At 42.1% G+C, this 20,373-nt stretch overlaps 1 protein-coding gene and 1 long non-coding RNA gene across 2 annotated transcripts in view; one reads left to right on the top strand and one right to left on the bottom strand.

Moving 5' to 3' along the window:
* Positions 1 to 19,201, top strand: part of CAT (catalase) — a 52,245-nt gene extending 33,044 nt beyond the window's left edge. Inside the window, exons 10-13 of the mRNA XM_037838917.1 lie at positions 1,645 to 1,781; positions 16,508 to 16,615; positions 18,032 to 18,115; positions 18,399 to 19,201. Coding sequence (XP_037694845.1) covers positions 1,645 to 1,781; positions 16,508 to 16,615; positions 18,032 to 18,115; positions 18,399 to 18,464 — 395 coding nt within the window. The 3' untranslated portion in view covers positions 18,465 to 19,201. The remainder of the gene's footprint in view (positions 1 to 1,644; positions 1,782 to 16,507; positions 16,616 to 18,031; positions 18,116 to 18,398) is intronic.
* Positions 202 to 8,384, bottom strand: LOC119536212. The gene is made up of 3 exons (XR_005217368.1): positions 8,324 to 8,384; positions 6,294 to 6,395; positions 202 to 1,880 (listed from the first exon to the last, which is right to left on the bottom strand). It is a non-coding gene; the product is annotated as an uncharacterized LOC119536212 (long non-coding RNA).
* Positions 19,202 to 20,373: the final 1,172 nt, after the last annotated feature.

Raw genomic sequence — 20,373 nt, 5'->3', positions numbered from 1 at the left:
GTTTATTTTTCTATGACAAAAATGTTACACATGCCCCAAAAGAAATTTGGAAAATACAGGGGAAAAAAAGCAGAGAGAAGAAAAACCCAAAGGCTACAACTGTTATTTTGCCAGTCTTTTCTGTGAATATTTTTTATACACTTAAGATCGTTTACTAAGCCTTTCCTATGTATTTAACAAGTTAACTTGCTTACTAATTATATTAGGAAGTTGCAGTATTTCTGCTCTCTGAAGTTTACAAAAGCATAGGGTATAATTGGTACTTCCTGTGTCTGGCTTTTGCATTTTACCTGGCATTTTTATTCTTCAATTCTTGTTTTCATTCACATTCCTCAGTTCTTTCGTTATTGAAACTGGCTTTAGCAGAAAGGTTCATTTAGGTTTCAGAATTCATTAAGAAGTAATTGCTTGATTCTTGTTTACCATTATAGTGATTAGGTATGAAAAAACTATGTCAGCATGTATTTTGACATACCCTTTGCCTAATTTTAACAGTAGAGATTTGGGCTGGGCTCTTGAAGCTTGATGAAAGAAGAGCGTGATTGTTTCCAGTAGTCACTGACGTAAGCTGGGCTCTTGAAGCTTGATGAAAGAAGAGTGTGATTGTTTCCAGTAGTCACTGATGTAAAGAAAACCCCCACTTTGACTAAAAGTCAGAGTTTATTTGGAAATAGAATTTTTTAATTATTCAAATAGGCACATTTCACAAAGCTAATTCTTAATATAGAAAACACTAGGCCACTTCTTCTAATTTAAGTGTATGCTAGTATCAGCCTACGCAAAGCATAGTTGGGAAAATACGTCTGCCAAAATAAAAAAAGAATTCTCATAATTTATGCCAGAAGTCATAAAAATGTTTAGATTCTATTTGTCTCTGGAAATGAGAGCTGACATAATTAGAAATATCAAGTTAAAAAAATCCCTTTGTAATTCGTCTGTGGAGGGAGAGGAAAGTGAAGGTGGAATTGAATGAAGTCATCAGTCACTAAAGGAGAGCTATCCTGAGAATCTTAAACACATTTAAGGAAGAGAGAAGTAGAGTTCCAGAAGAGATGAAAGTACCAGCATTCTAGTCTCAGATCTACCACTGAGTAACTGCGTGACCCTGCAACAGTAAGTTGACACCTCAGGCTCGATTTCTGTGTCTGTAAACTGAGGGGGCAGAGCCAGCAGCTCATGGTTGATTCCAAGAACTCGGTGTCCAGTGTTTGAGTTGAGCCCAAGCCCAAACGAAACCTGGAAATTTGAAATATGTCCTTGGGTTTCATATTGTATGGTGGCCAAATCAAACCTTTAAACATTTACCTTTGTGCTGGTAAGAATCAGAAGATTTTATAGATTGCATCATTTTAAGTGTTCAAGTGGAATTTGCGATCTCCTCATTAAGCACCAGGATGAGACAGCCCAATCAGAAGATGACAGTGCTATCTAAGAATCTTCATTCTGCTTGTAACTAAATGTATGTGTGTGTATTTTGGTGTATAGTGTTATGTATGCTATATGTGTATATATATATGTGTGTGTGTATATGTGTGTGTGTATATATATATATGAGATTGTCACTTGAATTTATTTATTACATTGGTTATTTGCAGACTTCATTTTTCCTCTTCCTAAGTGAATCTTCCTGTTTTTCCTTTAAAGGCGGTGCTCCAAATTACTACCCCAACAGCTTTAGTGCCCCAGAACAACAGCATGCTGCCCTGGAGCACAGCACCCGAAGTTACGGGGACGTGCAGCTGCAGCGTTTCAACAGTGCCAACGATGATAACGTCACTCAGGTAATGGCTTCTTTGTCACTTGGGAGTCACTTGCAAGTCTGCATATTTCTCGTCTCTTAAAGTGTCTGTTGTGTCTTACTGAATTCAGAGAAGACTTATCTGTAATAGAAAGTTAGTCCCTTTACTGGGTGGATTTGAAGAGATGTGTTACTAAGCTCTTTCACTTGACAGTAAGGGGACTGTTCCAAATTGATTAAGTTGGATTTTAAATTTGGGTTGTAGTCAGGTGCTACACAGTGGGAAACCGAGGCCATAATGCATGAGAAAAGTTTGTTTCTCACAGGTCCTAGAGAGAGAGGAGAGCCATCAGGGGTCATGGGAAGTGGGATTGGCTCAGGTGGCTCAGCCAGCAGGTGGGGAGCACACAGGCAGAGCGAGAGGGGCCTGGGGGCTTGCGTCTTTATTGTGGTCCTGGATCATAGATTTTCCACGGGAGTAAAGGACTGGTTAAAGCAAACATGTGTGGAAAGGGAAAAGGACTAGGGTTCCGAGGAGGGTGGGGAAGGTTAGCTTATCATTTGGGACTAGGTGGGGTTCTGGGTGAGGCGTGTGGGTGGTGTGGGTGGTGTGGGTGGTGACAGCAGATGTGGGTTGGGGCTCTGGGGGAGTTTATGCCCCAGGGTTGAAAAGCTGCTTATTAACTAGGCCAGAGGTCAGTGTGGAGGCAGGTGGCTCAGCCAAAGTAAGACGGATGCAAGGCAGCACACAAAAACATTCGATAGTTACAACTATCAATTCCGTGATGCCTCGGCATCATTTATTTGGAGGAGTGTGGCAGTTTGGGTGGCTGATATATTTCCTTCCAGGGGCATAGCCTTAATGAGCCAGCTCATAAAGCACTTGAGGTTATTGGTTATTGTAAAAATATCAATAAATGGTACAACTAAGAGCTGGAAGCCTTTGTATAACCATTTCCCCCACCCTTCAGGGGAGAGCTAGGGCAAAATGTCAGATGGTTTTGTAGGGTCTGAGGTGTTAGTTGAAAAAACCTTGGTTATATTGTGAAAGGCCATCTTTTGTAACTTGATTTTGACCTGCTCCCAAATTATTAATATACATGCAGCAGGAGGTGCTTCTTATGGTGCAGACACTCCCCTTTTTTCGACCAGAGGTAGTCTAAGGCTAGAGAATCTATCTGTTGTTGTGTTAGCCCTTCTTAGCATATCGAGGGACTGGAGCTTAGGCAAAGGAACTCAGGGCAAACCCGTGAGCCTCTAGATGTTGGAAGGTTGTCCCTGCTGTCTGGTACTAAAGGCACAGTGTTTAGCAAGCCAGTAGGGAGGTGATAGAGTGCAAGGTGGCTTTATAGTTGTGAGGGGTGTGACTCACGGTGACAAGCATCACACAGGGAAGTGGGATCCATGGTTTGGCACTCTGTTGTTTTAGCCAGGTAGTAGTCTGATTTTATTTCCATTTCTCAAGGCAGCATCTGGGTTTATCAGCTGCCTCGAGCATAGAGGTGGCTCTGGATTTGTTGGGGGTGACAGGAGCAGTGGTGGGTGACCCTCCGTGGTGGTCTTGGGTGAACTCTTTGGCTGGAGAGATGCTGTCTGAGGCTAGTTAGTATCACCAGGGGCCAACCGAGGAGTGGGTATCCCAAGTAGCAGTCCATAAAGGATGGGGAATGTTGTCGTGGGCTTTTAAATACCATTGGGCAGTTCTAGTCATGATATCTCTTTATGTTTCTACAAAATGGTTGTCATCACAGAGCTCCATGACTTTTAGGAGCTCACCTGGCACAGGGTTTGGCTGCCCTGCACTTCCCCCGACAGGGAGAATATGCTTTCTTTGAACTTACATGCCAGCTGGGTGTTAATTCTTTGTAGACCCTCTTTGCAATCTAAGTTCTTGTCTTAGAATAGTATGTCCTGCAGGCTGGGGTAGAAGAAAATTAGCCATGCAGGTTTGATTTGATTATATTTGCGAAGCCGTTCGTGTTGTATGAGACTCTTATTAGGTTACTCCTGGGTTGAGAGTTGTTTATATATTGGTGTCAGTGGACCCACTTGGTATATAGGCTGGAGAGCTTTGGGTCCTCAGCGATGCTCGGTGACTTGCTGGGTACAGGTGGTTGAGGGGCCATAGCCAGCCATCTCCTCTGTCCCATGCCTGGGTACAATTTTAGGATTAGCCAAATATTGTTTGAGTATTCCTGAACCTGCATGGTGAGGCCTTGTGGGTTGGTAAGTAACCTAGGACGCATGCAGCCAGCAAAAATACTAAAACCCAGAGCCAGGGTGAACACTGACATGGCACTGGTTGGCGAGGACCGGCTTTTGGGTCTGCTATTTTTGTCGTGACTACTGAACCTGGTGTTGTTTCTCCCTTGCTGAGAGAGTGCATAATACTTTTCTCTCAGGGCTTGAGCTATGTCGTGTTTATTAGCCCATGTGTTTGCCTTGTGTGGGTAGTGGGCACTCATGGCAGGGCAGAAGAAAGTAATTTTTTGATGTGCCTGGCATCCACTAGACATAGCTTTCCTTTACCGCTAAAGGTGACACAGACTGTTCCACTGCTTGGTTTGGGAGCTATAATCTCTACTTCCTGGTGGCTCCTGCAGTGATGGGAAGTGGCCCCAAGTAATTAATATGGCAATGGGAGAAGGGTTTATCTCCACCCCATGGAAAGTGACCCTATTTGTGGGATGCCAATGTTTGGTTTTGGAGCACAAGTCATAGCCTTTGTAACTAAGTTGGCCAGTGATGAGTCTACAGGCACTCCCCCTCCCCCACCCCCACCTTTTCTTTTTATTTTGAAGCATTCCCTTTTTATGTGCTCATTCCATCATGGTGGAGGAGTCTCTGGGGCCTGAGGTACTAAGGGCTCAGACCCTCACTTGGTAGGGGAAGCTCGGGGGGCCTGAGTGGACAGTCTCCGAGGGACCCCCTGGATATGTTGTAGAGGGTTTTATTGGTAGTTTTTCAGCAGTGTATTCTGTGTGGTGAGTTGAGCATGTGTGGAAATGGGTGAGGCTGTTAGCTGTTTCCAAATGTGGAAACATACAAGCTGTTTCTTTGTATGGGAAAATTATTTTGTTTTCATTAGCCTATCCCCCTGCAAGCCCTTTGGCTACTACGCAAGAATTAGTGAAGATGCAGAGATTGGGCAGCTGACAGCTCAGAGCATCCTGGAGGGCTAACTGGATGGCTTCCAGCTCTGCTAACTGTGTAGACCCCAAACAGCCATCTTGGGCTCATGGGGTGTTTGAGGCAGGGTAAAATGCAAGCTGTGCAAGCTGTATGATGGACAGCGTTACCATCGGTTTGATATACTAACTCTCTTTCCATGTCAGACAGTTGTTCCCAAGGGCTCCCCACTTGGCTAGAGGAGGCAATGGGAGTGCATCGCCAGCATCTCAAGATCTGTGGGCAAAGGGCTGAAAATGGGGGAGGCCACATCCTGCTGTAATTTAGAAAGGCCCTATGCATCGGGTTCATCCTCTCCTGTAGGTGCCATTTCCATTTTACCATGAGGCTTCAGTGGCTGCGCTGAGTTCCTGCTGGAAACCATCTCTCACCCATGGCGTTACGGGAATCTTTGTGCACAGGCTGGCCGGTTGTCCTGTAAGCACCTCCATTTTTAGAAGGCCCAATTAAGCAGCCAGGATGTGCCCTTTTAAGAGGGCATATTGGGTGACAGACAAGGGGAGCCTCAGTCCAAAAAAACCAGGAAGCCATTGTTTGCCATGTTTAGTCCAAAGGCTCCAAGAGGCATACTCGGAGGTAGTGAAACCTTTAATCTAAAATCTGTTCCAAGTGGGACAAGGGCCATGGCTTGGTAAATGGCCTGTGGGGCCAACTCTAAGGCATATTGTTAGGGTTCTCCCAGTAGAGAAAGCAGCAGATGGACATGTGCGATTTTGACTGTGGGCCGAAATGAGAATGAGGGTGTGTGTAAGCTTCATAGGTGTTGGGGCATGTCTTAGGGTCTGCTGTGGGCTTGTGTTTGATGGTAGTGGGAATCTGATTGTTTTGAGAGGACCAGAAGATGCCTGGGAATTTAGCAGTTTGATAGCCCTTATATTTATGGGGTGCTATTGCCCAGCCTCATTTTTGTAAACAGTGTGTGAGTGTGGCTAGGTCCTCTCTGAGACCCTCTTTGGAATTGCCCCTTAATCGCATATCTTTTATATAGTGCCATTATTAAGCATTTTTAAAAAGACCATTTATTTGTTAAGGTCTTGTTGGCAGCAGTTAGGATTTCTTTTTTTTTAGGTTCTGGTACTGAGTAAAACATATTGGCCAAGCCTGTCACAGCAAAGCAATGGCCCATGCTCCTTTGTATACTTTTATTAATTAGATGATGTTAGGAGTAGGAGCTCTGATGGGAAGGACTTGGGCATTAAGGCTGGTATAACTGATGTTTAATCACCCTTCACTGGCGGAATCTTTTAGAACTGGCCCAAAAGGGCTGTGTTATGGGGAGATGTTAGGTATAATGGCTCCCTCGTGAGGAAATCTGGGATTGTAGGCTGGAGCCCCACCTTTCCGGTGATATGGTGGTGTTTATTACCTTGACTGGCAGGAGCAGTTCCACTGGGGTCCCACTTGAAGTGGCTCACCAAGGGAGACGAGGATTTGATCTTATTCCAGGCAGTGGTTAAAGCATCGATATCTATATGGGAAAAGCAGGAACAAAAGTGCCACCACTTGGGGTAGCTGTTTAAGAAGAATTTTTCCATTAGTCACAGCTCCCAGTAGGGCGGGGGACTGGGCCTTTGATAGGCAGGAGGAGGAGGCGGTGGTCCCCTGTAGGGTGGCCGGCTGGGCCTTGTAAGCAGGATCTGTGGCTTGGATCCGAGCCCCCCTCAGTTCTGCCAACAGCTCCACCCCATCCACAGCCTCCAGATACCCTGAGTCCTGCTGCTGAGGCTGAGCAAGGCTGCCCAGTAATGGGGGGGAGGGGGCTCCCTGTAAGAAACTTTCCCACTAATTAGTGACATCAGGGGCCTCCTCAGCGTCGGAGATGAGTTCCAGGTCTCTGGTCTGAATGCTCAAAGAAATGTTATGCCGACTGCATCACCTCAACCTTTTTCAGCAGCAGTGAGCCCTCATTCATTGCCTGCCAGTGGGCATTTGCCTTGTTGGTCATACCTGCTGTGGACTGGTGGCTTGGTGTCTCTTTTTTTTTTTTGGTCACTTGTGGGGGGGTGGTTAGAGTCTTTAGTGATACCAGCCGATTGCCTCTCCTGTTTTTTTTTTTTTTGGAATGAGAGTGGCAACTCAGACCCCATATTAAAGACTCTCAGCAACTAATCTGCCCCTTTCTTCTTGTCCCCTTGAACAAAACTTTTAAGTATGATTTGGAATCTCCAATCAAATAAAATTTTGAATTTTAGTTTTTTATTTGGGCTCTTTTTTGAGGTCCTGCTTAACCTTACCCGTGGTGACAGTGGAGATTTGTGGTTCCCAAGGACCAGACTCGTAGGCAACCACTTCTCTCTCTAGGGCGTCCCAGTTGACCTCATGGGGGTTGGGATTTTTTTTCACTGGCATGATAGTGGTGGGATCATCACGCTCAACCCCAGACCGTGGGAGCACAACACCAGAGCTTTGTAGCTGGTAAGCAGCAGCACGGAATGGGGCCCATGCACGTTGCATGGGAGTCTTACATTTCTTAAGCAACTCAGAAACTTCTTCTGGTGGCTTAGAGGGGAACTGGCCAAATATGCTCAGGGCTCCCTCTCCCCTTTTTTTTTTACTTGATAGTTCTTTGGGCACCTCATACCAGGGGTTAGAATTTCTATATTCCGTGGTTTCAGGGGACAAAGAGTGACAGCAGCAGGGGCAGCAGCTACATGAGGCTCGCAGACTCTAGCAGCACCATTGTTTGCAGGGTGCCATTACGCTTCCCATGGATGAGGTGTGCCCCTCAAGCGAGGGGTGGGTTTAAGACCCGGATGTGTGGCCCACAGACACAGCGGTTGGAGTCTCCCCCAGCAGTCTCCCAGCTGCTGTGGTCCAGGCTGGGTGGGTCTACACCTTCCCTTCCAAGCCCATGTGCGTTTAGCTCTAGCTGCCTCCCTTCAGGTAGTGGTCACCTGTCTCCTGCCTTGCAGGCTCTTTCTTTGGGAACTGCAACAAGATCTTCATTAGGTAGTCATTGTTTCTCAGTGTCAGGGTCACCTGATGCCAGGCATCCCATTTGGGGGAGCACTAAAAACCACAGGATGTCCCCTCTTCTGTACTAGAGCTGAGCATTTGCGGCTTCTGGGGAGGACTCAAATCTGCGACCACCAATTTAGGGTGGGAAGCTTAGGGAACACCCTGCATAGGTGACAGGTGGCCACACAAAGCAGCATGGACAGATGCCAGCAAGCCGTGGCCTCTTCCCAGGTAGAATAGCTATCTGGGAGGGCCATTAGTAAGCCAGGAGCAGCCAAAAGGCATTATGCCTCATTTCCCATGGTTGTGAACAGCACACTCTGCTCACTGCACCACTTGTTCTGAAATAATTAAATTGGATTTTAAATTTGGGTCCTAGTGGAGGTCAGGTGTGACACAGTGGGAAACCAAGACTATAAAAGACAGTTTGTTACTCACATGTCCCAGAGAGAAGGGAGCCTTGATGGGTCATCGGGAAGCATGATTGGCTCTGGTGGGGAGCACACAAGCAGAGCAAGAAGGACATGGGGCTTGTGCCTTTATTGTGGTCTGGGGTTAGAGGCTAGTAGATTTCCTGCAGGAGTCAAGGATTGGTTAGTTTAAAGCAAATGTGTATGAAAAGGAAGGGGGACTGGGGTTCTGAGGGTGGTGGGGAAGGTTAGCTTATCATTTGGGACCAGTTGTGGGTTTTGGGTGAGGTGTGTGGGTGGTGTGGGTGGCGGCTGCAAATGTGGGTTTGGGCTCGGAGAAAGTTTATGCCCCAGGGCTGGAAAGCTGCTTATTAACTAGGCCAAAGGTCAGTTGTAAGGCAAGTTGTGTTTTAATTTCCTGGGCTACTCAAGCAAATGCCATGCAATGGATTGGTTTAAACAGTGGGAATTCATACAGTTCCAAACCACCACACTCCATCCTCTGGACCCCCAAAAGACATGTTCTTTCTGTATACATTCATTCCATCAGAACATCACAAAAGCCTTAAATCATTTCAATGACAATGCTGAGTACAAAGTCTCATCACTATTGGTCTGTCCTGGGGCACAATTCCCCTGTCCCTAGACCTATGAAATCTAGAGAGCAAGTTATCTGCTTCTAGTATACGCAGAAGGACAGGCATAGGATAAACATTTCCATTCCAGTAGGAGAAATTGGAAGGAAAATAGGGGTCATAGGTCCCAAACAATTCTGAAAATCAGCAGGCCAAACTCCATTAGATGTCAAGGTCTGAGATTATCTATGGATCAATGTGTTGTCCTTTGGGCCTGATGGAGCAGCAGTTCCACATCTTCCAAGCACTTGTGCAGAGCCTTACTTTCTCTGAACGCAGGGTGCAGGCTCCACCCTCTCCAAGTATTGGATGGTGGCCAGGCTTTCTGCAAACCTGGGATAAAGTCCCCACCTCTGAACACTGGGGTGCAGCCAGCTTCTCCGAGAACACAGGCTTCACCAGCCCCAAGAGTTGGAGATACTGAAATGGCTGACAGGGTCCACATCAGTTAAACCCTCACATGGAGCCCTGTGCTTCAGGGACTCGCTTTCCAGAAGCTCACTGAGGTCCCTGAGAGAGCCACTTCTGGTTGTAGTCTCAGAGCGTACCATCTGGATAGGCTCAGAATTTCCGAAACCACCAATTTCTGGTTTCTTTGTGTTGAAGAGTTCAGTTCTCAGCTTATTCCTTTCCTCACAGATTTCACTCTCAGCTGCAAGGAGAAACCAGGCTTCACTTTTCACACTTAGCTTGGAAATCTCCTCAGCTAATTATCCGAATTCATCACTTTCAAGTTCTGTCTTCCATCTGACAACTCAATTTTGCTAAGTTGTCCGCCACTTTAAAACAAGGATCACCTTTCCTCCAATTTCCAATAACACATTTGTCATTTCCTTCTAAGGCCTCATAGGAAGTACCTTTAGCATCCATATTTCTGCCAACAGTGTCTTCAGAGCAGTCTAGGCTTTTTCAATGAAGAACCTCACAATTTTTCCACCCCCTACCCATTACCCAATTCCAAACCTGTTTCCACACTTTGGTATTTGCCATGGCAGCACCCTACTCTCCTGCTACCAAAATCTATATTAGTTTCCTGGGCTGCTCAAGCAAACATCATGCGATAGGTTAATTTTAACAATGGGAATTTGTCAGCTCCTAGTTTTGAGACTGGAAATGATGCTTTCTTCCTGAAGACGGGCATTGTGGGGCTGGCTGCTGGTTGGTCCTTGGTCCTGGGCTCTTCTGTCACATGGCAGTGCATGTGGCAGCCTCTCTTGACCTCTCCCTTCTCTCCTGGTTTCCACTGACCTCCAGCTTCTTGCTTCCTGTGGCTTTTGTCTTTCTGTCTGAATTTCATTCCCTCATAAAGGACTCCAGTAATAGGACTGAGACTCATTCTGAGAGTTGGACCACACCTTAACTGAAGCATTCTCACCAAAAATTCCTACTTACAATGGGATCACACATTCAGGAATGGATGAAGTTTAAGAACATGTTTTTCTGGGATACATACGGGTCAAACCACCACAAGTGGTTTAGCCAAAGTAAGATGGATGCCGAGGTGGTCCAGAAAAAATGTTGATAATTCAACAGGGACTCTTTTTCAGTTCCCATCCAGTAACCTCATAGAAGTTCAAGAAATGAGCAAGTATAAGTACAGCCCAGAGTCAAAGGAAACAAAACTGAATCCAGAATAGTTCTAGGAGCCTCAGTTGCAAGAGTGTGGGCATTTGTACTCCAGGGCACGCCATTCATGTGACTCTGTTATTCTCCATTTGTCTACTTCTGCTTTCCAATGCCAATTGCTAATTCTTACCCTGTCCTTCTGTTTCTCTCCTCTCTGCCTCATAGCCTCTGTTTTCACCATTGCGCTGTCTGTGCCATGACCATGGTCTGACTCTACATTATGGCTTCTCTCTCCATGTATTATTATTATTATTTTTTGACCACCCTTCATACTTTCTCACAATACTTCCTATATCAGATTCTCGAGAGGGAATTGGATTGATTCATTTAATCTTTTTACCCCAAGATACATTGCTGGCCTTTGGCTGGCCTGTGATAACTGCCTGTAGGTCAAGTGCCTATCCACTTTTCAATCAACTGTCGCTGCCTAAGGGCTATATTTTCAGTAGATGCCATGAAAGAGGCTGTTAGACTTAGAAGGACCTGTGGGTGTGCAGCCACTTCATTGATGTGTCCAGTGTAGCTTAAACCACATAGAAGAAAAGAATGAAGGTAAAAAGTATGGTTGTCTTAAAGCTCTGCTTGGTTAGTTGGTGTTAATGTTTAAAGTAGAATAGGACCTATTCCTAGTTTCTCAGTTTCTGAATGTGGATTCTGTTCCAGTTTGCTAATGCTGCCATTTTGCAAAACACCAGAAATGGATTGGCTTTTATAAAGGTGGTTTATTTGGTTACAAAGTTACAGTCTTAAGGCCATAAAGTGTCCAAGGTAAGACATCGGCAATAAGGTATCTTCACTGGAGAAAGGCCATTGGCATCCAGAAAACCTCTGTTAGCTGGGAAGGCATGTGGCTGGCGTGTGGTTGCTCCCAGGTTGCGTTTCACAATGGCGTTCTCCAAAATGTCAGCATCAGCTTTCAATGGCTATCTTCAAAATGTCTCTCTCAGCTGTAGCACTGAGCTCCTTCTATATGGCTCCAGTAAACTAATCAAGACCCATACTGAATGGGCGGGGCCACACCTCCATGGAAATAATCTAATCAGAGGTATTACCCACAGTTGGGTGGGTCACATTTCAATGGAAACAGCCTAATCCAAAGATTCCCACCTAATCAACATTAATATGTCTTCCCCCACAAGATTGCATCAAAGATAATGGCATTTTGGGGGACATAGTACATCCAAACTGGCACAGATTCCAAGTAAAATATAATTAAATACATGAATTAATTCACTGTGAAGGTATCCTCATTTGACATTTATGAATACACACACACACACACACACACACATATGTATATTTATATATGAAAAGAAATTACTTTATAGTAGGATATAAACCACATTTAGATGAACTTACACATGTCCTGGAAGCCTTTTATAGTAAGTACATTATTCTTGGTGATGCAGGTGATGCCAAATATATAGGTGAGGGTTCTCCAGAGAAACAAAAGTGATAAATATTCTATATGTGTATATATATATGTATCTAAATATTAAGACATTTGTTATAGGAATTGGCTTATGTGACCATGGGGATTGGCAAGTCCTCATTCCATAGGGCAGGTTGCAAATTGGGAACTGATGAAGATTTCGAAGAATTCCCAATGCAAAGTTGGCTGGTTGAAGTAGAGATAGAAATTCTTTTTTCTGACTTTTGAAATGATCGGTTCTCCCTTTAAGGCCTTCGACTGAGTGGGTGAAACTTTCAGCTGAAAGCAGTCTTTTGTTCATTGTAGATGTAATCAGCTACAGATGCATTCAACTGACTAGTGATTTAAATCCACAAAATACCCTCACAGTAACTGTCAGGCCAGTGCTTGCTTAACTAAACAATAGGACACTTTAACCTAGTCAAGATGACACATGAACTTAACCATCACACCAAGTATATTACAGTAAACTGCCTACCTCTCGAATTTTGCCTGCATGGGATTTATACAGAGGTTAAGTCAGCTCATACAACCCCTGTAAAAATTAATTTTAGATCATGAATCTATTGCTAACACATTAAAATTTACTATATGTTCATTCTTATTTTATTGAGAGATTTTCCTGTTACTTTATAGGACTCATGTTTTTAAGCAGTCAAAACACAGGTATAGGTTCATTGCGTAAGTTTTTGACCATTCAAACTGCATGGGAAATACAGAAGAAGATCCAGATTTTTACTTTTAAAAAGGATTCACTTGGACTTCTACTTCTGGCTCTGGCAGACTATTTATGTCAGATTTATCTTCTCATGGAGAACGTTGGAAAGCTAGATGAAATACAAAAGCATCTGTGTGAAGACTTTGGAGAGCTAACAAAGCAACAAGGATTTGAGATGCCAAGATCCCAGACAGAAAGGGAGTACAGAGAGGCTAGCTTGATATCTGGTGCCCTTTCCTCTTGAGGCATGTATCAGTTCAGAAGCATTGGCCAAGATGCTGAGCAGAGCTTACTGCAGTCTCATGGATCTAGAGGGGACAAAATTTGAGTTCAGGGTCTGCTCAGAAGAGGAAATGGCCCATAGTTACCACCCGAGGCTTTCATTTGGAATGCCTGAAGGGCTTGCCTCAGGATAAGGACACATCTGAACTAAACTTGCCCTCACGCAACTGAATGCAGCTTTGGAACCTGGATTAAGATGATCTCCCTTTATCATAATTGCCTGCTAAAAGCAAATATACACCTTCTTTGGAGGAACGTAGAGCCTCAAATTATCTCTGAACCTTTTCATACACAAATTTCCAGCAATAAATAATAGATTAACAAGCGTGCCCAACACATAAGACCTAATGATGAAAACCAAGAGGAAAAAATCTGACATTAGAAGGAGAACTCCAGAAATTCATATAAAGGACTTGTCAGGTCTAGGAACTGTGATTAACATACTCAGGAAAATAGACAGCAACATGGATAATTTAATAAGAGAAGATAAAGATATAAAAAGAGAAATGAGATATATTAAGCTAAAAAATGCAAGAACTGAATTTAAGAACTCAGTAGGTGGGTTTAAAAGGGGGCTGAACACAGCTGAAGGGATGGTTAGTGAAAGAGAACAGTAGATATCATCAAAATTGACTCATGGAGAGGAAATTAAAACTTCTTTTCATTATGAGACACCATTAAGAGATTGAAAAGTGAAGCCACTGAATGGGAGAATATATTTGCAATTCATCTAACTAACAAAGGGCTCATATACAGAATATATGAAGAACTCCTACAAAGCAATAATAAAAGAGACAGACAACTGAATAGAAAAAAAGGCATAAGACTTGAATAGGTACATCACAAAAGGAGATATCCAAATGGCTGAAAGACATAGAGAAAAGTGCTTTCTCTTGTTAGTCCTCAGGGAAATGCAAAATAAAACCACAGAAAGATACCACTGCACACCCACCAGTATAGCTAGAATTAAAAAAAACTTATCATACCAAGTGTTATGAGAATGGGGAAAAAGTCTAAATCTAATATGAGTATAAATTGACTCAGTTGTTTGGAAAAACTCTTTGGCATTATCTGTTAAAGCTGGATATATGCATACCCTTTGACCTAGAAAGTACACACTTAAGTATGTACCTGACAGATATATGTATAGCAGAAGTGTTCAAAGGTGTTCACAGTTGCCCAGTATTCATTAACAATAGAATGGATAAATAAATAGTGGTATAGTCACACAATGTATCATAATGAAAATTAAGGTATTATTGCAGCAAGCAACAGCATGGGTGAATCTCACAAGCAACACTGAGCAAAAATGCCGGACTCCAGAGTATAGACCATATGGTTCCATTTATATACATTTCAAAAAGAGTCAAAACACATTTATGATTTTAGAAGTTAAAAAAAGTACCTTTGGTGAGGAGAGAGGGCATAGTGACCGGGAGGGTCCTGTTGGGAGTATTTCCAAGGTGTGTGTGATGTTCTGTTTCTTGCTGTGGGTATTTGTTACGCAGTTGTGTTCACTGAAAAGTCATTGTTTTTAACACTTAGGACTTTTACCCTTTCCTGTAGGCATGCTACACCTAAATTTAAAAGTTTCACTAAAGAGGGGAAAAAAGTCATTCCCTTACTTTATATTGACCAGTAAAAATGTCACTTTTCCTTTAAAAAGAATTTGATCCTGACATTGAGGATCTATGTTTAAAGTGTCGAGCTTACAAAATGGTTCAGAAACCTGATCTGGTTAATAAAATAGAACAGCTGTTACACTTGTGGAGTCCACGCCCTCCTGTATTGAGTGACTGAGCTATATATATACGGTGTTTGTTAGCCAGGCATGAGAATATACACATCAGATCACTTTGGAGTCTTCTTCATGGTTCAAGTCCCAACCTGCTTTTTACCTCAACAGTGGTGAATGCTGAAGCACGGGCTAGGTGATAAGAATTACATACTTTTTGCAGAGTAGTCTTCTTATGCCACATGCTGAAATAGGTACACTGTCTATCTTTGTGTGTGTGTATATATGTATATATTTTACCTCTTAAAATTGTAGATTAACCACATTCCTGGAAAATATTTTACGTATTTTCTTTTCAGTGTTGTGTTTGTAAATCTTTAACAACTGGTTCTCTGGGGTGGAAAATCCTCCAGGGAAAAAATCATTTGTCAGTTTTCATGATGAAAATATTCCTTCAGGGCTAATTTCAAGCTATCTGCATGCCACTTAACCTGTGGAGTTGGGAAATCCATACAGTCACAGTAGACACATAACCTCAAGAGTATAGGTAATATAATCTGAAAGGAGCTTTAAAATAGGCATGAATATAATCACACTTAAGGAAATACAGAAAGGAATAGCTTCTACTACAAGAATAGGTTGTGGGAGGGAAAAAACAGGTGAATTTGAAAAAGAACCAAATAGAAATTTTTGGAAATGAAGAATAGTCTGAAATAAAAATCCAACAGAGTGACTCAGTGGATGTATTAAACAGTATGTTGGATACAGCAGAAGAGGGTATTAGTGAATAGGGAGACAAATCTGAGGAAATCCTCAAAATGCAGTATTTTGATTGGTTTGTGTTAGTATCTATTAAATCCAGATGGTCTGATATTTAAACTTTGGTATCAGAGTTAAACTTTGCTCAGACTGTAAAAATTCAACTATATATAAGCCTGCTGTTTGATAACTTGCTTAGAAAAGCTGAGAATATTTCAATATTTTAAGAACTTGATATTTTGGATAATTAGATATTATTCGACTTTCTAAACAGTAACAGAACAGTGCATAGAACAGAGCCTGGCACATTTATTCAATAAATAACTGTTTTTTGAAAGAACGAATGAATGAAATGTTAGCGTGAAATCATAGCTACAGCCTAGCATGGTTGATTTCAGAGATGGGCAGAGGATAGATACTAGGATGCCTTCATACAGCTGATGTTAAGTTCCTGTCTTTTTTTAATCTATTGGTGTTTATTTTAGAGGCAAACCCAATAAAAATCTAAGCAAAATGTCACTGTGTTAGCATCTGTCTTGCCGAAGAATCTTGGCTAATGAATAACTAAGGATATATATTTCAATGAGTCGGTTAGTTTTTCTCCAAGGTTTTGGGTAAATTGAACAAAGGTTGTATGGTGATAGATATAGACATATCATCTCTTAGCAGAAAAGTTATATTCTTTTTAATGAGATAAGTTCATATTTGATGATAGCTTGCACATTCTGGACTTGTCAGTATTGAGTGTAGGGAATTTTAAATTGTAGGCTATCCTGACTTCTGTTTGTAAGGGATTTATAAGCAGTGACTACGAAAGACATTAATAAAAAAGCAGTTATGAGCTACTATCAATGACTGAAATCTTCCTGTTTCTCTTAAAACTAATGAGGGACTCAAATACAAATGAGAGTTTCAACCATAATTTTAAATTATTCTTAAATTAAAATTTTTTTTGATGATTTAAAAAGTAAGTTGGGTTCCTGATAAACTGATTGTTCAGTTGTCTGCACTTTTCCACTGAGCAGGTGCGAACGTTCTATACCACTGTGCTGAATGAAGAGCAGAGGATCCGTCTATGTGAGAACATTGCTGGCCATCTGAAAGACGCACAACTTTTCATCCAGAAGAAAGCTGTGAGTGATGCTTATTTTGAAAGCTAAAGGGTGACATCTGCTGGCAGGAGAAGATAGTGCAGCTTAAAAGGAAGTGATATTTGTTATTTTACTTGTTCTAAGGGGACTCCAAAAATAATGTTAATAACCTTCCAATAAATCTCTGCTTTCTCTTCATGTTTTATATGGTATAAATATTCTTTGATCCAGTGTGTAATAATTTAGTTGAGTTCCGAGTGAATTCACTTCTTTATCGTTTAATTTGGCTGTAGCCATGTTCTGTGCAGGATAGTAAATGTCCAATATCAGAATGTGGGCCATACCACGATTTTCCTTAAACACTAGAATATGAGAAGTACAGCTTACATTTTTGTAGTGTGAAGCCTGTCTAAAGGCTCAATGTCGTGACATCTGACCCTTCTTCGGAAGCAAACCAGAAACTTGAACACTTTCTGGTCTGAGAATCGAGCTGCTTCTAAATGTCAGGCTGAGCTCTTTAGCTAGCTGCCAGGATATTTCTGATGGCCACTCACTTCTGGTTTCTTGACCTCCCACAGAGGAGGCTTCTTGTAAATCTAGGAAACACCACAACTTCCCTGTCCTTTGGTTCCTCCTCCTCTGTTCATGAGGGCAGCTGGGTTGGCTGCCAGCTGAGATGTGCTCAGGGACATGGGGACAGGTACCAGTAGGAGCTGGACACTCTCTGCAGGCAGAAATCTGTGTCTGTAACTCTTTCATGGATGTGTGTGCAGGTGTGTGTGTGTGAAAAATAATTCTTTAAAAAAGCACTGTTTGTTTATTGATTTCTCCAGCAGAGAGCCCGGTAATTGCTTTGTGAGATCGACATGGCAGGTCTTACATTGTTTTACTAATGAAAAGGGGTAAGATAGCTTGTCAGTAACAGAACTGGGCTCAGGCCCTTGGCATTCTTCACTCACATATGCTGAAAGGATAAGGCTTCATATGGGTCCATGATGCCCACTGCCTCCTGCTCTCTGCTTGGTCTCGGATTCTGGCCAGGAATTTCTGCTTGACGCATGTGGCATTGCCCAGAAGGTCCGGTGTCTTTGTACACTTCATTTTAAATTCAGGCAGTGTCTGGGCCCATTTCATGATACACATCACTGTAACTCGCTTAGTACTTACTCTTAGCTCAACTCTCTACAGGCAGTAAATGCACTTCCCCTTGTATGCATCTTTCTCACAATAGTCAGAGAGGTAGACTTCATTATCTCACTCCTTTTATGGAAGCAGGGGGCAAGTTAAGTGACTTATCCAGGGGTGCTCAGCCAGTGTATGTCAGGGTCTTCACTGGACCCTCAAGTCTTACTCCACACTGCCTCCTCCCCAGTCAGAGAAACACTGAAACAGATATACTGGGGAGTGGCATAGTAGGGGTTTGGGGTGATGTTTACGTGCGTTTTCATTTGTTTTCAGGTCAAGAACTTCAGTGACGTCCATCCTGACTATGGGGCTCGGGTCCAGGCTCTCCTGGACAAATACAACGCGGAGAAACCTAAGGTGAGCCCCAGGTAGCCTGGCGGTGGCAGAAGGATGAGTGTCCCGGATTAGATCAGGCATAGTTTGGTTTCCTTCTAGGCATTATTCTCCTCAGGGGCCATTACCTGCAGCTAAAGCTGCTATTCAGAAACTCACTTGAGATAAAAGGAACTTACCCATAAAACACACACTTTTCATCTCTGGTCCATTTAAGATAGTTTAAGGTGAACAAAAGCTGAATCATTATTATTTTCATTTCATTGAGTGACTGACTCAACCTGCTGGTCCCTTTCTTTTTAAACAGAACGCGATTCACACCTATATGCAGCATGGATCTCACTTGGCTGCGAAGGAGAAGGCCAATCTGTGAGGCTCGGGCCCCGGAGAAGCAAAGCCTACCGTGTACACGCACAACCCACTCATCTCTGGATAGAAGACTCTCCTGAGCTACTTGGCAAATATAAGCTAATGTCTTTAAAGTTATGATCCAGGTTTCTATAGCAAATAATCCACTAATGGCTTTTAATACTGTCTTCCTAGGGGACAATGAAAGGGCTTTAACGATCATTTCAAAGAAACATGTATTTGCTTTTGACAGTTGGTTGGATTATTCAGTTAAAAGGATGAGGAGGAAATTTTCTAGCAGAAATACGATTTGGAAAGAAAACATCTTGGTGAAATGGGTATGTTTATGTATTGCGTATTACATAAAATCATGACTGTAATTATACAAAAAGAAAAGATAAAATGATCCACCCAGAAATTTTATTTTTCTAAGTTCCTTATAAGAAAAACACATTAATGCATCCTTTTCTTCTGAGAATAACATTAGCACCATCATGGCTTAATGCCCTTTATTCCTGCTTGGAATTTATCAGATGCATCATTTCTTTCTCTTGGAATTACATTTATGCTAATGTAGCACTGAATTGCAACAGACTGATTTGTAAATGCTTACATTTTTACAATAAAATAACCCATACTTAACAATAGAAGAAATGGTATTTGATTTCTTTCTGCTCCATATATAACTTGGAATGAGCCACTGTGGACATTACCTGTTTTCAGATGCTTACTCTTAAAAATAAAGTACCAATATTGTGAGAATCCTATGTCCTTTATTTAAATCAATAGCCTTGGACAACCTTCTGAGATACTGAGGACCAGAACTTTAATTCTGTTGGGAAAATAGCAAACTCCTTACTCTGAATATGACTTCACTCTCTTATCACTTACTTACCTGACTATGTGTTTTATAAGTAGTAGCTCAGAACCACTAGTTTTTTTTTTTTCTTTTTTCTTAAAACCCATATTTGCCTACCATGCTTGAAAATCATGGGTAGACTTTAAAGTTGGTGGCAATTCTGAATAATAAATAAAACTTGTTTCCTGGAAAATCCTTATTCCTTTCCTGACAGATCTTTAAAATCAGTTTGCACTTACTGTTAGGAATTTCTTGAGATCTTTGGCTTCAGGAACCATTAGATCACTAGTAGACAAATACAGCCTTTCTGTCTTTTAGCTCAAACTTCTTAACCCTCCTTGTCAAACTCTCCTGTCTAAATTCCTCCTGTAATCAAGTGTGCTTTGAAAACTGTTACATTGGCAGACATAGCAAATAATTTATCCATTTATACCCATTACTATGGTAATGTATCTTTATAGTATTAAATATATAAGATAAACTCATAAAAATTAATATAATTTGACAATAGAGAGAAGGAGGTTATTTATTTCAATATCAGTTGTACACAGAAAGACAGAGTTTTTAGATTGTCGTCTTCTTCATTCTATTCCGTAGTCTAAAAATAAGTTGACAGTTAAAATCCCACTATCTAAATGTTTCCCATATATAAAAACTTGACATATGGAAGTGTCCCTGTTTTGCTCTGGGGACCTCTTATAGTGATTTTCATAGGTAAATACTAATGAAGTTAACTTTCCTCAGTGAGGTTTTACTTCCTGGGAAGGGACTATGTAATGACATTCTTCTTAAGTGATATTAAGATACAGCTAAGATTTTCTGAACCAAGTTTAGAAGGAGGATAAAATTAGTGAGAGGCAGTATATTATAGTGGCTTTAGAACCAGACACACCTGGATTCAAATCCAAGGTTTGTTGTTTTCTACCTGTGGGAACTTGAGCAAGTCCAAATTTCCTCACCTCCAAAGGAGACCAATAATTGTTCTTACCTCTGTAGGGTTGTGTAGTGATTACTGGATATATCTGATCCACCACACCTATCTAGCCCAGTCCCCTTTGGGCCCTATCTTGGTCAG

This window comes from Choloepus didactylus, chromosome 6 (assembly GCF_015220235.1).
Source record: "Choloepus didactylus isolate mChoDid1 chromosome 6, mChoDid1.pri, whole genome shotgun sequence".
In the NCBI taxonomy this organism is placed as follows: domain Eukaryota; kingdom Metazoa; phylum Chordata; class Mammalia; order Pilosa; family Megalonychidae; genus Choloepus; species Choloepus didactylus.
Note: the sequence above shows the minus strand (reverse complement) of the source record. Positions and strands in the feature narration are given on the sequence as shown.